This window comes from Convolutriloba macropyga, chromosome 10 (assembly GCF_964194025.1).
Source record: "Convolutriloba macropyga chromosome 10, txConMacr16.3, whole genome shotgun sequence".
NCBI lineage: Eukaryota > Metazoa > Xenacoelomorpha > Acoela > Convolutidae > Convolutriloba > Convolutriloba macropyga.
The window spans coordinates 54,246,854-54,264,507 of record NC_134477.1 but is presented as its reverse complement, the minus strand read 5'-3'; the positions used below and the strand labels follow the sequence as shown (position 1 = coordinate 54,264,507).

General features: G+C 36.2%; 1 protein-coding gene across 2 annotated transcripts; it reads right to left on the bottom strand.

The window, feature by feature from the left end:
* Positions 1-5,005: 5,005 nt before the first annotated feature.
* Positions 5,006-17,394, bottom strand: LOC142348761 (uncharacterized). 2 transcript variants are annotated; one of them, XM_075400255.1, is made up of 4 exons: positions 17,377-17,394; positions 16,645-16,728; positions 5,605-5,865; positions 5,006-5,162 (listed from the first exon to the last, which is right to left on the bottom strand). In XM_075400255.1, the coding sequence occupies exons 2-4, from the start codon at positions 16,697-16,699 to the stop codon at positions 5,053-5,055; spliced, it is 426 nt and encodes a 141-aa protein (XP_075256370.1). In that variant the 5' UTR covers positions 16,700-16,728; positions 17,377-17,394; the 3' UTR covers positions 5,006-5,052. The 2 variants fall into 2 exon arrangements, with proteins under 2 accessions (XP_075256370.1, XP_075256371.1); XM_075400256.1 differs by having other exon boundaries at positions 5,605-5,781; positions 17,377-17,389.
* Positions 17,395-17,654: the final 260 nt, after the last annotated feature.

Here is a 17,654-nt window from a genome sequence, read left to right as displayed (position 1 = left end):
AAATATCCGCTTAGATCAAGCTACACGTTTAATATTTAATAAAGGTGAAGACTTCTGTGAACACAATGAAGTCAACAAAATAACTGCTCCTGCAAATGATCACCGAGCTATTGGATTAGTAGAACGATTGATATAAACGATTAACCGACGCTTAAGTTGTTTAAATTAACAACTAAACCTAACAGATATACAATAAAAGAACCAATCATGTCAATAGTATATCAATTACGCATTTGCAAAGAAAAGACAACAAACGTAACACCTTTCCAAGCACCCTTTGGACAAAACGAAACACACCACTTAGCAATATAAAGACAGTTCCAAATTCAACAATTTTGATATATTAACAAATATTGGATCTCTATTTAGATGCTGATACTGTTCCAGTCGAAAAAGTTTTAGACAACAACGTGTGGGTTTTGAGTGAGACGAGCAAAATTATGATTGAGGAAGTCATGAACCGCGACCAAGTGGGCGCAGGTCAACAATACAATTGTGATCAGAAACATTTGGTATCAAATTTTATTATCCACCCGAAAATAACAAACCCCATTCCTCGATCAAAAAGATCACTAGAGCTCAAGTTAGCCCGAATGGTAACAAAACGTTTGAAGAAAGATCGTTGTAGATTATGGGACACACTTGCACCTGGAATACTGGGCTCTTCGCCCCACAACAACTGTGATTCAGGAGCCTGGAGTTTCTGAAGTTCGAGTCAGGAACAATGATATTGCCAGATTCGAGACAACATAAAATGTAACACACGAATTGGTGTAATATGCCGGGCGCCGACCCCTTCCATATGAGGAAACTACAGATAGCGTGTCACTCAAAAAATTTGAAAAAAAATAAGAAGAGATACGAAAATCTGGCGCAGACATAATGATCATCTTTCGGGTGTCTCGTCTACTAACCGCAATATTTTAAAAGCAGTGACGACACGAAAACCATCAAAACGACAACTACTTGTAACTCGCGGCAGAAACACGCCAACCCCCAACACGTCGGCAGCCTCCTCAATTTCCATTTCATCGACATCCACGGGCAAACTCAATAGAGTGGCTCCAAGTTATTTCGAATTTGCAAACACGGTCTGCTCCGTCAGCATATCCGAAACAATTCCAGCACCAGAAAGGCTAAAAGCTGAAAATGCCCATATTGCAACAATCGTTCGAGAAGAATTCAAGCAACTACAGGCGTTAGAGTTCACTTTCAAACTTCCCTTATTAAGTCCCCCCGATCCAAGAATCCGACCACTTACAACCTCACCACCAGCGTTTGACGACTCAAAATACGAACGCAAAATAAGCATGTCCGTATTTGACGCGGAAAATCAAATATAGTATAATACAAACGAAATTATTGGATTTGATAAATTCAAAACTCCTATTGCAAAATAAATTTTAAAATTTAATTTCGTTTTATTGGGTTAATTTGTCATCTTCTGGTGAAACCGTTTCAATTTTATTCGATATCTGTTCAATTTGCCACTCAAATGTGACACCTTTCCAGCTAACTTTTGTTCAAAATTATAAGTTTCTTTGAGTGCTACTCTAACACATTCACTAAAATTTAGTGCAAACTCACTACAATTAAACTCACAATTTATTAAACTCCCAATGTTATGTTTGCAATTACTTATTATTCAATGCAGTAATCTACCAAAAACTAACTACGATAACTAGCAAAGATTTTACTCAACATAAATTGATATATGTATTTCTATTCATAAAATAGGTAATGTGTGTATATAATTTTAACTTGTTCTGAATTTCCTTGCTCTCAATTATTTTAAAACGGCTGGTATGTTGTACACTAATCAAATATTAACCAATTTTTTTGGCATTGATTTGAAAAAACATGATATACTCATGACTGCTAGTAATTCACTTGGTGATTTTTTACCTCCGTCGAACGGAGATTTGTTCATATCACCCACATTTCTTTCTTCTCTTAATTGTACTCAATTTTAGTTGTTCTTCTAAACCTCTAATTTCGAGACCGAAGTAAAATCAGTGGAAACGTAGCTGTTCACCAAGCTAAATTCTCGCAGTGGAATTGCAACGGGTTTCAATATCTAATTTAATAATCTGAGAACTCAATTCTCAGAATTGAATACGGATTCGTACTGCTAATCTAAATTATCTATTTTGGACAGCATTAACAATACAATTGCTAATCCGTTTCACGAGACATGACAAGGCGCAGTCCGCACCTGAAAAACGCGCTATCTTCGGAATTGAGTTTTCTGGGAAAGATCCACCCTGGAACCCCCACTGAGAAGGAAGAGATTTCGAATTTTTCTTAAATTTGCAATCTTGGCTAAAGATGGAATTTCGAAAGACATTTTACGTGAGGTAACTCCAAAAAAAACCCTACCGGCCGAACTACTCTATGAGGAAGATCTTGATAAAAGTATGGCTCAAAGCAAACTTGATCGAAGAATTCGAAACAAACAATTAAAAAATGCATGGCTAAAAAAAGTCAAAGGGTAGAGGCTGCGGGAATTCTATGTGGTGACAGACGCTGTTATTATCTTAAGACGTGCAGTGGTTACGAGCCTTTAGCGAACGGGTTTCCCTGGTCACTATTCTCATCTGCTAAGGGCTCTAATCTGGAAACCGACAAATTATTCCAAAATGGCAAATTATTCTAAAATTAGCAATTCTGACTTAAGATAGAATTTCGACAGTCATTCTACGTAAGGTACCTCTAGAAAAAATAAACTTCCCGACCGAATTAATCTAAGATGAAGATGTTGATAATGATATGACTCAAAGCAAACGCAAATGGAGAATTCGAAACAAACAATAAAAGAACGCATGGCTAAACAAATATCGTCGAAAAGGGATTTGTTCATATCACCCACATTTCATTCTTCTCTTAATTTTAGTTGTTCTTCTAAACCTCTAATTTAGAGTCCGAAGTAAGATGTCAGTGGAATCGTAGTTCTTCTGCAAGCTAAATTCTCGAAGTTGAATCGCATCGGGTTTCCTTCTCTAATTTATCAATCTGAAAACTCAAGCGTCAGATTTGGATACGGATTCGTACAGATAATCCAGCTTATCTATTTTGGACCGTATTAGCAGCACAAACTTATCCATTTAACGAGATATCAACCACGTTAATAGAACCCTGCTTATAATGTAATCATCCTGGTTGAGACAGGATGTCTAACTTACAAAAACTTACAAGTTTCTTTCGAAAAATGGTTCAATTATAAGATCTTACAGGTCAGGTGTCTAACATGTAAGAAGTTAAAATTCTGATGGTCAACTTGTAAGTTTCTTTCAAACTTTGCCATAAGGGTATAAATAGTGATTTCTATTCCTTTTTTCAAATTTTTCTAGGTCGCTAATTCGTGTGAAAGAAATCATCAAGATTGTTTGACTATTTGGATCTTTTCTGTTTGTGGGCCCCAGCTTAGTAAGTACATATTAATTGCACCCCTAGCCGCACTTGCCATATTTTTACTTAATGATTTACCTTGTAATGGCACGTGCTCTGTAATTAGGCGCATAACGTATGGGGGGATATACGGAGATGATCCAAATTTTAATCAATAAAACGTGTGTTTGAGTGTTTTTGTGCGTGTGTGCTTGCGTGCGTGTGTGTGATGTACGTATGCGTGTGTATGTGTATGTGTGTGCGCGCGTGTGTGTGTGTACGTGTGGTGTGTGTGCATAAACAAATCAAAATCTGTTAAGGAACTCTACAAAGAACCACATGGACCAGAAAGAACTCTCAAAAAACCTTCTTTAACTTTGGCAACGACAAGAAAAATTGAGAAAATCAAGATCAAATTGGAATGATGATCAAATAGAATTTTTTCGAAAAAAGGAGATTGAAGATGGAACGATTTTTCTTTTGATGCTCTAAATTAATGTTTTTCTGATGTTTTCTTTTTTTGCAAAAAATATTTGTCGATGCAAAAATATATGTACCTTGATGCTCAAGGTTTTCATGTTTTTGCAGATATAAGGCAAGACGATGGGATAATTTGTAAGAGCCTTATAAGATGGGATGATAAATTTCTAAGAACTTATAAGTTGGATGGTTGACTTGCAAGAACTTGTAAGGTTTAGTTAGTAAACTTGTAGGAACTTATATGATTGTTGGTAAACTTATAAATACTTGTAGGAAAAACGTATATTGCGATGCATAAACTTATAAGAATTAAGTTCTTACAAGTTAACCATCCAGTCTCAACCCGAGCAGTAAAAGAATGACGTGTGTTTTTTTAATGTTTTTGCGCTTTTATTTCATAGGAATAGCTTTATGGTGCTAATTTTTTTGCCAAAATGGAAACAAAATTTCATTCATTCGTCTATCGGTACCAGCAATTTGTAATAACTGAAATAGGGGATCTCTAAGGACCAAAAAGAACACATTTGGGGTGTGCAAATAGACTGGTTATAAAAAGCGGTGGGGCAATAACAGAAAAGAGCCTCTAACCTTGTTAAAAAATTACGGAACATTTTGAAAATTAATTAACGATTTTTCGTTGAGTGTCCAGTTAAAATAACATCTAAACATTTAAATTTTACAAAATCAAGCAACGTCCATGAAATAAAATTAACCGTGGACTCTGAGATTCTGCTAATTTTTTTCTGTTCAGCAGTTTTAATTGTTGTTAACTATAAAATATTTCATTTTTCAATATACCACATTTTTAGAACAAAGTTTAGCAACATCACAATTGAAATTGAAAGTATCAATTCTTTTCTATCATTAAAATTAAATCATAGTTTCTAATGAAAGATATTTTTTATTAGATTTGGCACGTGCAATCATTGAGTAACGGCAAACACAGCTCCCCCCCCCCCCCCCCCCCGTGAATTATAAACATCTATAATTGATATTTAGATGCTCAAACTCTTAAAATCCTGTGTATTAATTATGGACATTCCCACCTCTTTCCAAACCTTTATTAGTTCAAATAAGCATATAAACCCATTAACATGCTGTTTTGAAAACAAAAATTTTTTTCACGGGGTTCGGGAAAGATTAGATGGAAAACAGTTCTTTAAAAACACTAATAAAGTCTGATGATTACACGATCACAAACAGATTGATCAGCGTCACTAAAACTATGCGTATTTTTCCATCTGGCACTTTTGAAGACCAGCGGGAACCACTGAAGTCATCAGCCGGACCATTTGCTAAAATGTTAAAAATTACATTTTGAGATCTCTGACATTGATTGCAACCCCGAATCCAACAAAATTTGGTAGCAAAAAAAAACATGAAAACTCACGCCCGATTCTTGCTCTGTTAGCTTCGCTTCAGCTGCGTAGAGCGCCATTTTTTAAAACTCGCAAAGTGCTGTTTTCAAGTAACTTTAGGTGAGTCTGCAAAATTCCTCGGAAAGCCAATTACGCTCATTCCTTTCATTCCTCTCCTGTAAGTCCACTGATATTGTGCGTTGGCGGGGGGGGGGGGGGGGGGTGGACCACGAACCAGTAGAGGCCAGAAAAAGCCTCAATATACTCATCAAGTACCCTACTTTCCCCCTGAACACCCTCTGTAAAAATAATAACAAGACCACAACCAACTTCATTTTGATTGAACTTGATTTTTGAGTTTTACATTTGTTTTACTTACCTCCGCCACCACCTCCTCCTCCTCCTCCTCCCCCTCCTCCGCCCGAACAGCGACTGTTGACACACATTTTAGCCCCAAACAGGTCGCATATTTTTGAACATTCCACCCTTGCATCTGACTGTTCGTAGTCCTTACACTGTGAACGAATATAGTCTGCTAGAGCTGTACATTGGGCATCTGTCGGAATACAATCGCACATTAACCCAGCTTCACTCTGGGCCAAAATGCAACAGAACACAAAAGCAGTTGAAATAACGAAAGCTGAAACAAACTTGTACTACTCGGGCTTAGACTTTGACTTATGAAAAATCTTTATAATTGTAGTTTTGGGGGAGGGGGTCTTTATAGCTTTGTAGACTATGATTAAACGGCTCAGCTCCTAGCGAAAGTCTTTTCATGGGTCCAGCAAGACTCTTTTCATAAGTGCTTTTTTAGGGTTCAGGGGGTTGAAAGTACCAAGTTTTGGTCTCGTTTGAACAACTCCTGACTTGATTGGAAAACACTGTTTTTTAAAAGAAAATAATAATATTTTGCCTATAAAACAGGGGGTAATCTGAATCTCTTCGTGCAAAAATAGGCATCAAAATCCCTCTTGCCTAAGTCTTTACTTAACCGGGGACCCTACCTACCACGTTTTCAGCCATTAGAGCATTCCTTGAACTGAATGGAAAACGCAATTTTTGAAAAGTATAATTCGTTTGTAAACGAAAAAAAAATAAAAACATAACCCTACTGACGTCGAGCGAATTCCTCTCAAACGACTGGCGAGCGGTTGGTTTCGTCAGTAGCTAGCCATGGTTTAGTGAGGCGAGATTTGGCTTAATTGAAGGGGCATGAGGTGAGCGCAGCGGGGGAGGAGGCGGGGAGAATTGCCCTTCACATCATAAGTATAAGTCTCCAAAACAGTTACTGTGAATCGCATAGTTGAAGACTAATGAGCTGAAAAGCTCTAAAAGAACTTAATGATCACTATGCGCTACATGTTTATCTCGTAAAAACAATTAAAATTTATCAAAAAAACTGCTAAAAAGTGATTCGCTAAAATATTGATAACCAGTCCATTGACTCTACAAACTGTGCAGCAGGTTATTAATGAACATTGGAGGGGGTCCCTCAAAAAACAAAAAATTGCAAAATTTTGTGATATTAAAAAGTTGAAAACTATTCCATGGCAAATGAAAATTGTTCAGTAATTTATCAAAACCTTAAGGAGGTTTTCTGGTTCCTGGGTCTGGAAGGACTTGAATAATGAAAAATAAATGTCTTAGAAATTGAAAAAGAACTGCACGTTTCATCAAAATATTGCTAAAATTCGTAACTCCAAAAAGTTGAAACCATTCCCTTACCACTATAAACTATGCAGTAACCTATTATCAAACTCTAGAGGAGGTTCCTTGACACCTAAGGCTGATGAAACTTAAGAAAAGTGACAAAAATTTTTCAAAAATATTGCGTGTTTTTAGCGAGCGGTTGTTCGTCAGTAGCTAGCCACGGGGGGGGGGGGGTGCACCGGGAGGGTTTTTGGGGGGATGGGGGCAAAAGTGGGTTGGGGGCAACAGCGCGGTGGGGCCAATAGTGGAGGGGGGTCAACAGTGGGGGTCTTCAGCCTCTAAACACTGCCTTTCACGCCATAGGTAGAAGTCTCTTAAACAGTTTGAGCTGAAACAGCTGAACGGCTCTAAGAGTAACTAATGCACGCTGGTTGTTACCTGCTTATCCCGTTTTTGAGGACAAAAAGTCAATTGGATCAAACAAAAAATTGCATAAAAAATACCGACAGGACTAATATAATTGATAAAAACTTCGTTTGAGAGCAATTAATCAAGAACCAATCTTGGGGGCATCAAAATTTATTAGAGCTAAACTAGATCATAGAAAGTGCCCCGGAGGTTGTTGGCGGAGCAAATGAGCGCTGAATCAGTCTAGAAACATTCTGTTTTTTCTGATGGCCAGTATTCTGTATTCTTCACAATTTACACTGGCCAGTCTTGATTTTTTAGTAAAATTTACTGCATGAAAAAAAAAATATGTTTAGCCTAACTGCCGCCAACAAGGTCTGCTTTATAAGCGGTTCCAACATCCGCATGGGTACTCATAACCACTAAGCTGAATGGGCTTTGTAGTAGTTGCCTAAAAAATAGCTCATGTATACATAGGCTACAAAAAATGACTTTATTATCAGAAAATTACTTATTTTTAGAGAGTGAGTAATTTTCAGACTTTATAGGATAAGTTTAGCCGTGACTAGCTCTGTGACCTCAATATAATCATAATGAAGAAAAACTGCGCATAAATAACCTTATAATATTCTGCAGATTCAATGTTCCAGAACTGAATTTTCATTATTGAAATAAACTGGAGCACTCTGAAGTGCTCTGAGCCTCAAGTCCGGAGGTAAAGCTAAAGTCGAATTTTGCGGTCAAGCAGGCACAACTAATGTAAAATTGAGCTAGTTCAGGATTCGAATTAACATCTCGTACTTGCAAGTCCAAGTGCTAAACATTACACCAACTGGACCCAAACTCTCGGCTCACTTATGTATAACCCCAAATTAATTGAACGGACAAAAACTTTTACAATTTTTTAAACCAATTTAATGAATCACATAATTTTGACAAAAAATTAATGTATATAAGCAAAGAGTAGTTCTATTGCTCAGCGAATATGGTTTTCTCGGCTTTTTAGCCTGCAACTACTCACTCGCAGTAATAAAGATAATTTGTTTCATTTGAACAGATTTTTCTCATTTTAGAATTTTTGGCTCAAATTAGAAACTAGGCGTACTTTTTGTGTTTTGAAGTATTAAATTGAAGTTTGCAAAGTTCCAGATCACAGTTTTGCGTTTAAAAAATTGAAAAAAATGGGACAATTACGATAAAAATATCCAATCAACTCTAGATATATCCACTAAAGTTGATCAAGATCTAATCACAGATTGAAAAGGAATCTTTTAAAAACTCTTTCATCTAAATCTTACAACTCAGATGAGAGTGTAGACATATTTTTAAAAACTAACAAGCAAATATGGCGCCAAAAGTTTTTCGTGTAAAAAAATTAATTAATTGTAAAGTGCTATCGATGACCAACTGCCTTGAGTTATTTTGTTGAATTCGCAGCTCAGTTATTAGGATATTTTTTATTTTTAGTTGCTCTCATCAACTAAAACAAATAGTTTTTGTAACAATTGATAGTCCAGAAAATGTTTTTTTTTTCAAGTGAAGGATATCTGGATTTAAAGTCATCTATGTTGCTTTGCCCAAAAAATTTTTTGAAAGTGTGTATTCATTTTTTTTTAAAAAAGAACAATTTTGAGGTAGAATTTAATTAAACAAAAAAATTTTTTTTTTGAGAGTTTTGTATGAAAAGCGTTATTTATCTGTTGGCAAAACTTCTCCTTAGCATATCAAAAATCATTTTCACTTGCCAATGAATTTTTTTGTTAAGGAAAAAAATATATCTCGCTCACATAAGCTTTTTTATCCTGTCTTCTACCGAAACGCATTGTTTAACAACTGGTTATCCTCCTTTCCGGGGTATAGATTTCCTTTCCGGGGTAAAGATTTCATTTCCAGGGTAAAGATTTTATTTCCGAGTAAAGATTTCGTTCGGCAGTTTTTTTAAGAAAAACTGTTAACTGGTCAAATTAACACTGGTATTTTTGCGGTTATCAAAATATTTAGTTTCTATAGCTTTTTTGGTCTCAAAAATTTTTGGTCTCAATGTCTCAAAAAAAATTAAAAATTGACAAAATCGTTTAGCGGACCGTTCTTTATATACTACTTATGCTGTATATAGCTATTTTTTTGCAAGACGACCTAAAAGCCTCGGAATACTTCAAAAGTATCTTTGAGTTAATTCATTCTTCTGCTTCGAGAAAAATCAATTTTTTCTTCAGTTATTCACTTTTTACGTTCTTTGATTTGGTCTGTGAGTAGTGATGTCTCTTTCTGGTCAATCTACGGGGGGTACATAAGAGTCTTCCCGTGAACACTACAGGGGAGGACATGAGTGTCTTCCCAGGCAAACTACAGGGGGGACATAAGTGTCTTCCCGTGAACACTACAGAGGGGACATAATTGTCTTCCCGGGCAAAATGCAAGAGGGGACACTTAAAATTTTTTTTGTGTTTTTTTTCCAATTTTATGCTTGAAATCAACTCTGGCAAAGAAATTCTAATAATTCCTGCTGCCTGTGTAAATGCTGTGTGTTTTGTTATTGAATAACGTCACCTTAACGCCATTTTTGCTTAGAAACTTAATTCTTAAAAGTCTCTTCAGACGGGGTTTTGACCGAAAGTTGAATATGAGAATATGAGTATTTGAATAGAAGAATAGCGGTTTATCCCAGAGAGTGAGGACTAACAGTTCGCTTCGCTTTGCTTTGCGTCAAAACTGAGCGCAAATAAATACCCGAATTAGCCATAAAACGAAATCTTTTACAGAATTGCATTGTACTAAGAAACTATTACCGGCGACGGTAGGCAAAACCAAGGAAAAAAACTGGTTTAACAATCATTCGGAGCCTACGCAAAATTGAATAAACTTTACGGGGATTTTTTAGTTTATTCGTTGCAAAAAAACTAACATCGAAACTTTGTCAGGATAGTCACTAAAAAACATTTAAATTCGTTACTTTAATTTCTTTGCTCTGATTGGAACTCTTCTACTATTTCTCTTTCAGTCTGCAGCATTTATAAAGGAAAGCTGGCATTTATTACAATCTTAACAACAATGGCGTCAGTGACACCCAGATGGTAAATTTTAGTATCAATTTTTCTTCTGATTTGTAGCAAATCTCATATGCAGTGGCTGCAAATTGCTCATACGGGCACCATTGAACAATGTCGTGTTAGAGCAAGAAATGAAGTGCTGATAGATTTTAGTTTGGAGCAAATTTATCAAAAATGCAAGTGACAAAAAGCTAGGAATGGAGTGAGACAAAGAGATAAGCAGACATATTGAGAACGAGGGGAAATGTAAGTCAAAGAAGAGAAATTGGAGAAAACAGAATGATGTAGACTGCCGGGACCGCGTAAGACTAAGGCGAGGGGCGACCAAGAATGTGAATAAGTGGAGAGAGTGCAATGTGAACATAGAAAAGTAGGGGTGAAGGAAAACTCTGCTAACGAATCAAAAAGAAAAAACCAGAGCAAAAATTTATGAGCAATTGATCGAGCAATCGATCGGGCTATTATGTGGGACCGATTGAGAGAGAAAGATTGAGCAACTAACGGGAGAAGAGAGAGAGAGGAAGGTGTGTTGAGACGGATGGGCGAGGCAAAAAGCTGAAGAAAACGATACGAGGGCAGCAAGCCTTAGAGTGACTGAGAGCAATTGAGCGAGCAACCAATTGAGTTATTATATGTGGGACCAACTCAGAGACAAAACGTGAGCAAACAAAGAGAGAAGAGAGAGGGAGGTAAGTTGGAAGACGGTTAGCTGCAGCAAGCAGTGAGTAGTATTATAGTGAGCGCTGGTGGCATATACGACTTTTGATGAAAACAGCGAGAGAAAACAATTTAGTAGGCGTGTGTGTGTGTGGAAGAAAGAAAGTCAGCAAGCGAACGAGTGATCGAAAGATCGATTGAGCTATCGTGTTGGACCCGTTGAGAGACAGAGATTGACCACGCAAAGAGAACTTGGAAGGTCAACAGAGACGATGGGAGGAAAAATTGAATGGTGAACTAATACGAAAGTGAAAAACAATTGATAATTCGCTCTATAAGCATCATATCAAAAAATAACTCATAACTGGCTGTGAAACAGAATGCTCCAGTATCCTTCGAAACGCACAGAGCCTCAACCAACACAACACCTTTGAGTTCAGAGACTCCCAAAGTAAGCACTGCTCCACAGAAAAAACGTGCCAATTGAACACCACTTATAGATACATTTGAGGACTAAGCTGAACTCTGAGAACTGAAACTTGTCCAAAGAGTCACCATTTTTATGACCCTCTAAATAAATGAATTTTGTCTGCTTTAATTGTTGTGTGTGATTTTGTTAAAAAAATATCGAGTTGCAATTGTAAATTTAATTGAACATCATAATATCCCTTTACGTTTAGAGAATAAAACGAGAATGAGAAGGCAGAATCAAGAAGTATTCCGTCAAATTGTTATTTAGTGAACGTTGAAAGAAAATAATCTCACTTGTTATCACATCAAAACACAGCAAAGTAAGTTCTGTTTAAAGCACATATTGAAGAATGAAAGGGTCTCAAATGGTAAGGAGTCAATTTTCATGTGTAGGAATTCAGTAGAAGTGCAAAAATCTCACTACTTAAGTAGTTATAAAAAACTTTTCTTTTCCTCGCCATATAATAAAAAATGGTATTTAAATGGCAAAAATCAATTTTCATATGTAGGAATACAGTTAAAGTGCAAAAATCTCACTACTGAAGTAGTTTAAAAAAACTTGTATTTTCCTCACCATATAGTAAAAAAAAGGTTTTCAAATCGTAAAATGTCAATTTTCATATGTAGGAATTCAGTAAAAGTGTAAAAATTTCAATACTTAACTAGTTATAAAAAATTTTTACTTCCCTCGCCATATAGGAAAAAAGATTTTTAAATGGTAAAAGTCAATTTTCAAATGTAGTTTTCAGTAAAAGTGCAAAAATCTCACTATTTAACTAGATATGAAAAACTTTTATCTTCCTCGCCATATATTAAAATTTTTTTAAATGGTAGGAAGTCAAACTTCTTATGTAGGAATTCAGTAAAAATGCCAAAACGTCACTACATGAGTAGTTATAAAAAGACGTTTATTTTCCTCGCCATATGGTAAAAAAGTTTCCCTAATGGTAAAATGTCAATTTTCATAAGTAGGACTTTAGTAAAAGTGCAAAAATCCCACTTCTTCGGTAGTTATAAAGAACTATTATTTTATTAACCTTATAGTAAAAAAAGTTTTCAATTGCTTAAGTCTTTTTTTTATTTGCAGAAGTTCGGTAGAAGTGTAAGGCTCTTGTTCTTCATTCAATTGTCATTAACTCTGTTTCAATGGCCATAAAGTAGAACAAAAAAAATTTCAATTGGTAAAAAGTCAATTTCTATATGCAGAAATTTAGTAGAACAGTTTTCTTGTTTTCATGGTTATATACTAAAGAAAGGTTTGTAATTAGTGAAAAGTCAATTTTTTTAAACGGAACTTCAGCAGAACTATAAAAATCCCACCTCTCAACCAGTTATGGTTAACTTCTGTTTGATGTTCATATAGTCGAAAAAAATTTTGAACTGGTTAAAAGCATTTTTATCTGTAGAAGATCGGTAGAACTGTTAAAGAATCAAAAATTAACCAGCTATGAAAAAAATTGTCTTTAGTGTCATAAACTACATAAAGATTTTAGGTAGTGAAAAGTCAGTTTTTATATGCAGAATGTCAATTGATATGGAAAATTACCACTTCTCAATCAGTTGTGATTAACTTTTGTATTCATTGTCATACACTAGAAAAAGGTTTGTAACTCGTAAAAAAGACAACTTTTCATGTAGAAATTCAGTAGAAAGGCAAAATAATCTGGTTTTCCAACCAGTTATGGTTAACTTCTGGGATGTTTTCCGTTTGTGCCCCCCAGCTTAGTGGGCGCATATTATTTGCAACACCCAGACGCACGTGCCATATTTTCACTATGATGATTTACTATGTAATCGCACGTGCTCCGTAACTGGGGGGCGCATAACGTACGGGGGGGCACAAACGGAAAAGATCCAACTTCTGTTTGATGTTCATATAGTAGAGAAAAGTTTTGAACTGGCTAAAAGCATTTTTATCTGTAGAAGGTCGGTAGAACTGTAAAAGTTTCAAAAATTAACCAGCTATGAAAAAAATTTGTCTTTAGTGTCATAAACTACATAAAGATTTTAGGTAGTGAAAAGTCAGTTTTTATATGCAGAATGTCAATCGATATTGAAAATTACCACTTCTTAATCAGTTGTGATTAACTTTTGTTTTCATTGTCATACACTAGAAAAAGGTTTTTAATTCGTAAAAAAGACAACTTTTTATGTAGAAATTCAGTAGAAAGGCAAAATAATCTGGTTTTCCAATCAGTTATGTTTAACTTTTATTTTGATGGCATCATAGCAGAGAAATTTTTTCAATTAGTGAATAATCAATTTTTATATGCAGAAGTCCAGTAGAATTTAAACTGTCTTGATGGTCTTGATGATCATTTGTAGAAAAAGGTTTTAAATTGGTTAAAAGTACCTTTTTATATGAAAAACTTCATTTGAAGTGTAAAAATCTCATTCTTCAATTGCTTGAGAATAACTTGTTTTGATGGTCTCATAGCAGACAAGCGTTTTCAATCAACGAAACGTCAAATTATTTTTGCAGAAACTTAATAGAAGTGTTAAGTTCTCACTTCTCAAAAAGTTTAAGTAACCTTTTTGTCCTTAGAGTCATATAGTAGCAAAAAGTTTTTATTTGGTAAAAAATCTACATTCATTTGGAAAATTTCAGTAGCAGTTTAAAATTCTCGTTCTTGAATTAGTGAATGATACCATATGTTTTGATGGTCTAATAGCAGAAAAATTTTTCAATTAGTTAATAGTCGTTTTCTACATGCAGAAGTTCAGTAGAAGTAAAAATTTGCTACTTCCCGGTCACCTCTCTTTAACTTTTGTCTTGATGGTCATTTGTAGAAAAAGGTTTTATACCGATAAAAAGTATCTTTTCACATGTAGAACTCCAGTAGAAGTGTAAATATGTCATTCTTCAATTGGTTGAGAATAATTTTTGTTTCGATGGTCTCATAGCAGAAAAACGTTTTCAATCAGTGAAAAGTCAAATTATATTTGCAGAAATACGGTAGAAGTGTCATGTTCTCACCCCTCAAACTTTTATAGTAAACATTTGTCCCTATGGTCATATAGTAGATTTTTTATCTACTATATATGGTCAAAAGATTTTTTATTTGGTAAAAATTCAATTCTCATTTGTACAAGTTCAGTAGAAGAGCAAAAATTTTCTTTTCACAGCCAGTTAGGAGTTATTTGATGATATGATGCTTATAGAGTGAATTATCAATTGTTTTTCACCACTCGTATTAGTTACACCATTCAATTCTTCCTCCACTCGTCTCTGTTGACCTTCCGCTCTCTTCTTGCGTGGTCGATCTCTGTCTCTCAACCGGTCCAACACGATAGCTCAATCGATCTTTCGATCACTCGTTCGCTTGCTGACTTTCTTTCTTCCACACACACACACACACGCCGACTAAATCGTTTCCTCCCGCCGTTTTCATCATAAGTCGTATTTGCCACTAGCGCTCACTATAATACTACTCACCGCTTGCTCCAATTAACCGTCCTCCACCTGTCCTTCTCCCTTCGGTTCCTTGCTTTCGATTTGTCTCCCATTCGGCCCCACACACTAACGCTATCGATTGCTCAATCACTGGCTCTCCACTTACTTCTTTTCTGGCTTGCTCTTTTTCACTCCTTTTCTTGCATTGTGCATCTTCACACACTTATATGAACACTACTTCTCATTTTTCTCCCCTTGTTTGCTCGCTTTTGAACCAATATCACAACCTAATCCCTCGGTCAGGCACTTCCTCGAGTACTCCCCATACTCGTTTTCTCTAATTAAATATCACCTGTTTGCCGCAACTTACCTCCCTCTCTCTCTTCTCTCTTTGTTTGCTCACGTTTTGTCTCTGAGTTGGTCCCACATATAATAACTCGATTGGTTGCTCGCTCAATTGCTCTCAGTCACTCTAAGGCTTGCTGCCCTCGTATCGTTTTCTTCAGCTGTTTGCCTTGCCCATCCGTCTCAACAAACCCTCCTCTCTCACATAATAGCCCGATGGATTTCTCGATCAATTGCTCATTAAATTTTGCTCTGGTTTTTTCTTTTTGATTCGTTAGCACAGTTTTCCTTCACCCCTACTTTTCTCTGTTCACCTTTCACTCTCTCCACCTATTCAAATTCTTGGTCGCCCCTCACCTTAGTCTTAAGCTGTCCCGGCAGTCTACATCATTCTGCTTTCTCCAATTTCTCTTCTTTGACTTACATTTCCCCTCGATCTCTATATGTCTGCTTATCTCTTTGTCTCATTCCATTCCTAACTTTTTGTCACTTGCATTTTTGATAAATTTGCTCCAAACTAAAATCTATCAGCACTAGATTTCTTGCTCTAACACGACATTGTTCAATGGTGCCCGTATGAGCAATTTGCAGCCACTGCATATGAGATTTGCTACAAATCAGAAAAAAATGATACTAAAATTTACCATCTGGGTGAATTTGACGCCATTGTTGTAAAGATTTTAATAAATGCCTGCTTTCCTTTATAAATGCTGCAGCCTGAAAGAGAAATAGTAGAAGAGTTACAATCAAAGCAAAGCAATTAAAGTAAGGTACTTAAATTTTTTAGTGACTATTCTGACAAAGATTTGATGTTAGTTTTTTGCAAAATTTACACTGAAAAATCCTCCGTAAAGTTAATTTAATTTTGCTGAGGCGCCGAATGATTGTTTAACCAGTCTTTTTCCTCGGTTTTGCCTACCGTCGCCGGTAATAGCTTCTTAGTACAATGCAATTCTGTAAAAGACTTCCGTTTTATGGCTAAGTCGAGTATTTATTTGCGCTCACTTTTGACGCAATGCAAAATGAACCGAACTGTTAGTCCCTCGCTCTCTGGGATAACCCGCTATTCTCATGTTCAAATTCTCATATTCTCATATTCAAATTTCCGTAAATACCCCGCCTGAAGAGACTTTTAAGAATTAAGTTTATACTCAAAAATAGCGTTTGCCAGAGTTGATTCCATGCATAAAAGTGGAAAAAACTCGTAAAAAATTAAGTGTCCCCCTGTAGTTTGCCCGGGAAGACACTTATATCCCCTCTGTAGTGTTCACGGGAAGACAATTACTTCCCCCCCCCCTGTAGTTTGCCCGGGAAGAGACTTATGTCCCCCCCCCCTGTAGTGTTCACGGAAGAGACTTATGTCCCCCTCCCCCCGTAGTTTGCCCAGAAAGACACATCACTACTTTTGTGTGATTAGTGACGTGCTATTAATTGTGGTACTTACAGTCCATAGCCAAACTGTGTTTATAAAACTGCTCCATCAAATATTCTCTAGGCATAGAAATTTAAAGTAAATCAGGAATGATAACTGAAGCAGTTGGAGCAAACAAAAATCAGCATCAGCCATTTTTGAGGTTGAAAAAATAGGGTTATTTTCCATTCTTGACCCCCAAGGTTTTGTGGATGCATACTATTAGCACCTACCACCCAAGTGGCCGTGCCATATTTTTACATGAATGAAGTACTCTACAAGGGCACGTGCTCTCTAATGGGGTGCAAAACGTAATGATTGCCCAGGCGCATTTTTATAAAAAAAACTCTGGAAAAAATTATTGTTTTCAACGGATCTTTTCCGTTTGTGCCCCCCCCCCAGTTTAGTGGGCACATATTATTTGCACCCCCCAGACGCACGTGAAATATTTTTACATAATGATTTACTATGTAATTGCACGTGCTCTGTAACTGGGGGCTCATAACGTACTGGGGGCACAAACGGAAAAGATCCTTTTCAACTTATATAAAATAATACAGAACAAATTCGGACAAGTTGTTTACCTTTAATGAGAACGGAAAAGATCAATAGTTGGCTTAAAAACTGGTTCGAAGATGGGGAACAATGAGGGTAGCAAATTTCTTAGTGAAATCAACAAAAGGTTGGGACAGTTTCGAGTCAAGTGTCAATTTTTCTTATCATAACTTTGCTTGATGCTAATTTTTTCTGCTCAGAATATCACACCAATCAGTCAACTTCCGCAAAAATCATGGTTTAAAAAATGCGCGCGAAAAACATTTTTGATTGCAGAAATCATTAGTTAAAAAAAAATCCCGTTTTAGAGAACCAGTAGTAAAAATAGTCTGCCAGTTGCCAAATTTTAAGTTTCGACAATTTGTAACCCGCTAGTAGAACACGCCTCAATTCATACCCCTTTTGTGCCCCCCTTCCATTACTTTATGCTCCCCAGAGTTACAGGGGACGTGTCATTACATAGTAAATCGGGATCTTTTCCGTTTGTG

What these genes read in the sequence shown, in the direction of transcription:
- LOC142348761 (XM_075400255.1), bottom strand. Translation starts at nt 16,699, where the DNA reads ATGCCTAGAGAATATTTGATGGAGCAGTTTTATAAACACAGTTTGGCT. An exon ending in ACACAGTTTGGCTATGGACT is followed by an intron (nt 5,866 to 16,644) that starts GTAAGTACCACA and finishes AGTTTGTTTCAG; the next exon opens with CTTTCGTTATTTCAACTGCT. An exon ending in AGGAGGAGGTGGTGGCGGAG is followed by an intron (nt 5,163 to 5,604) that starts GTAAGTAAAACA and finishes TTAACATTTTAG; the next exon opens with CAAATGGTCCGGCTGATGAC.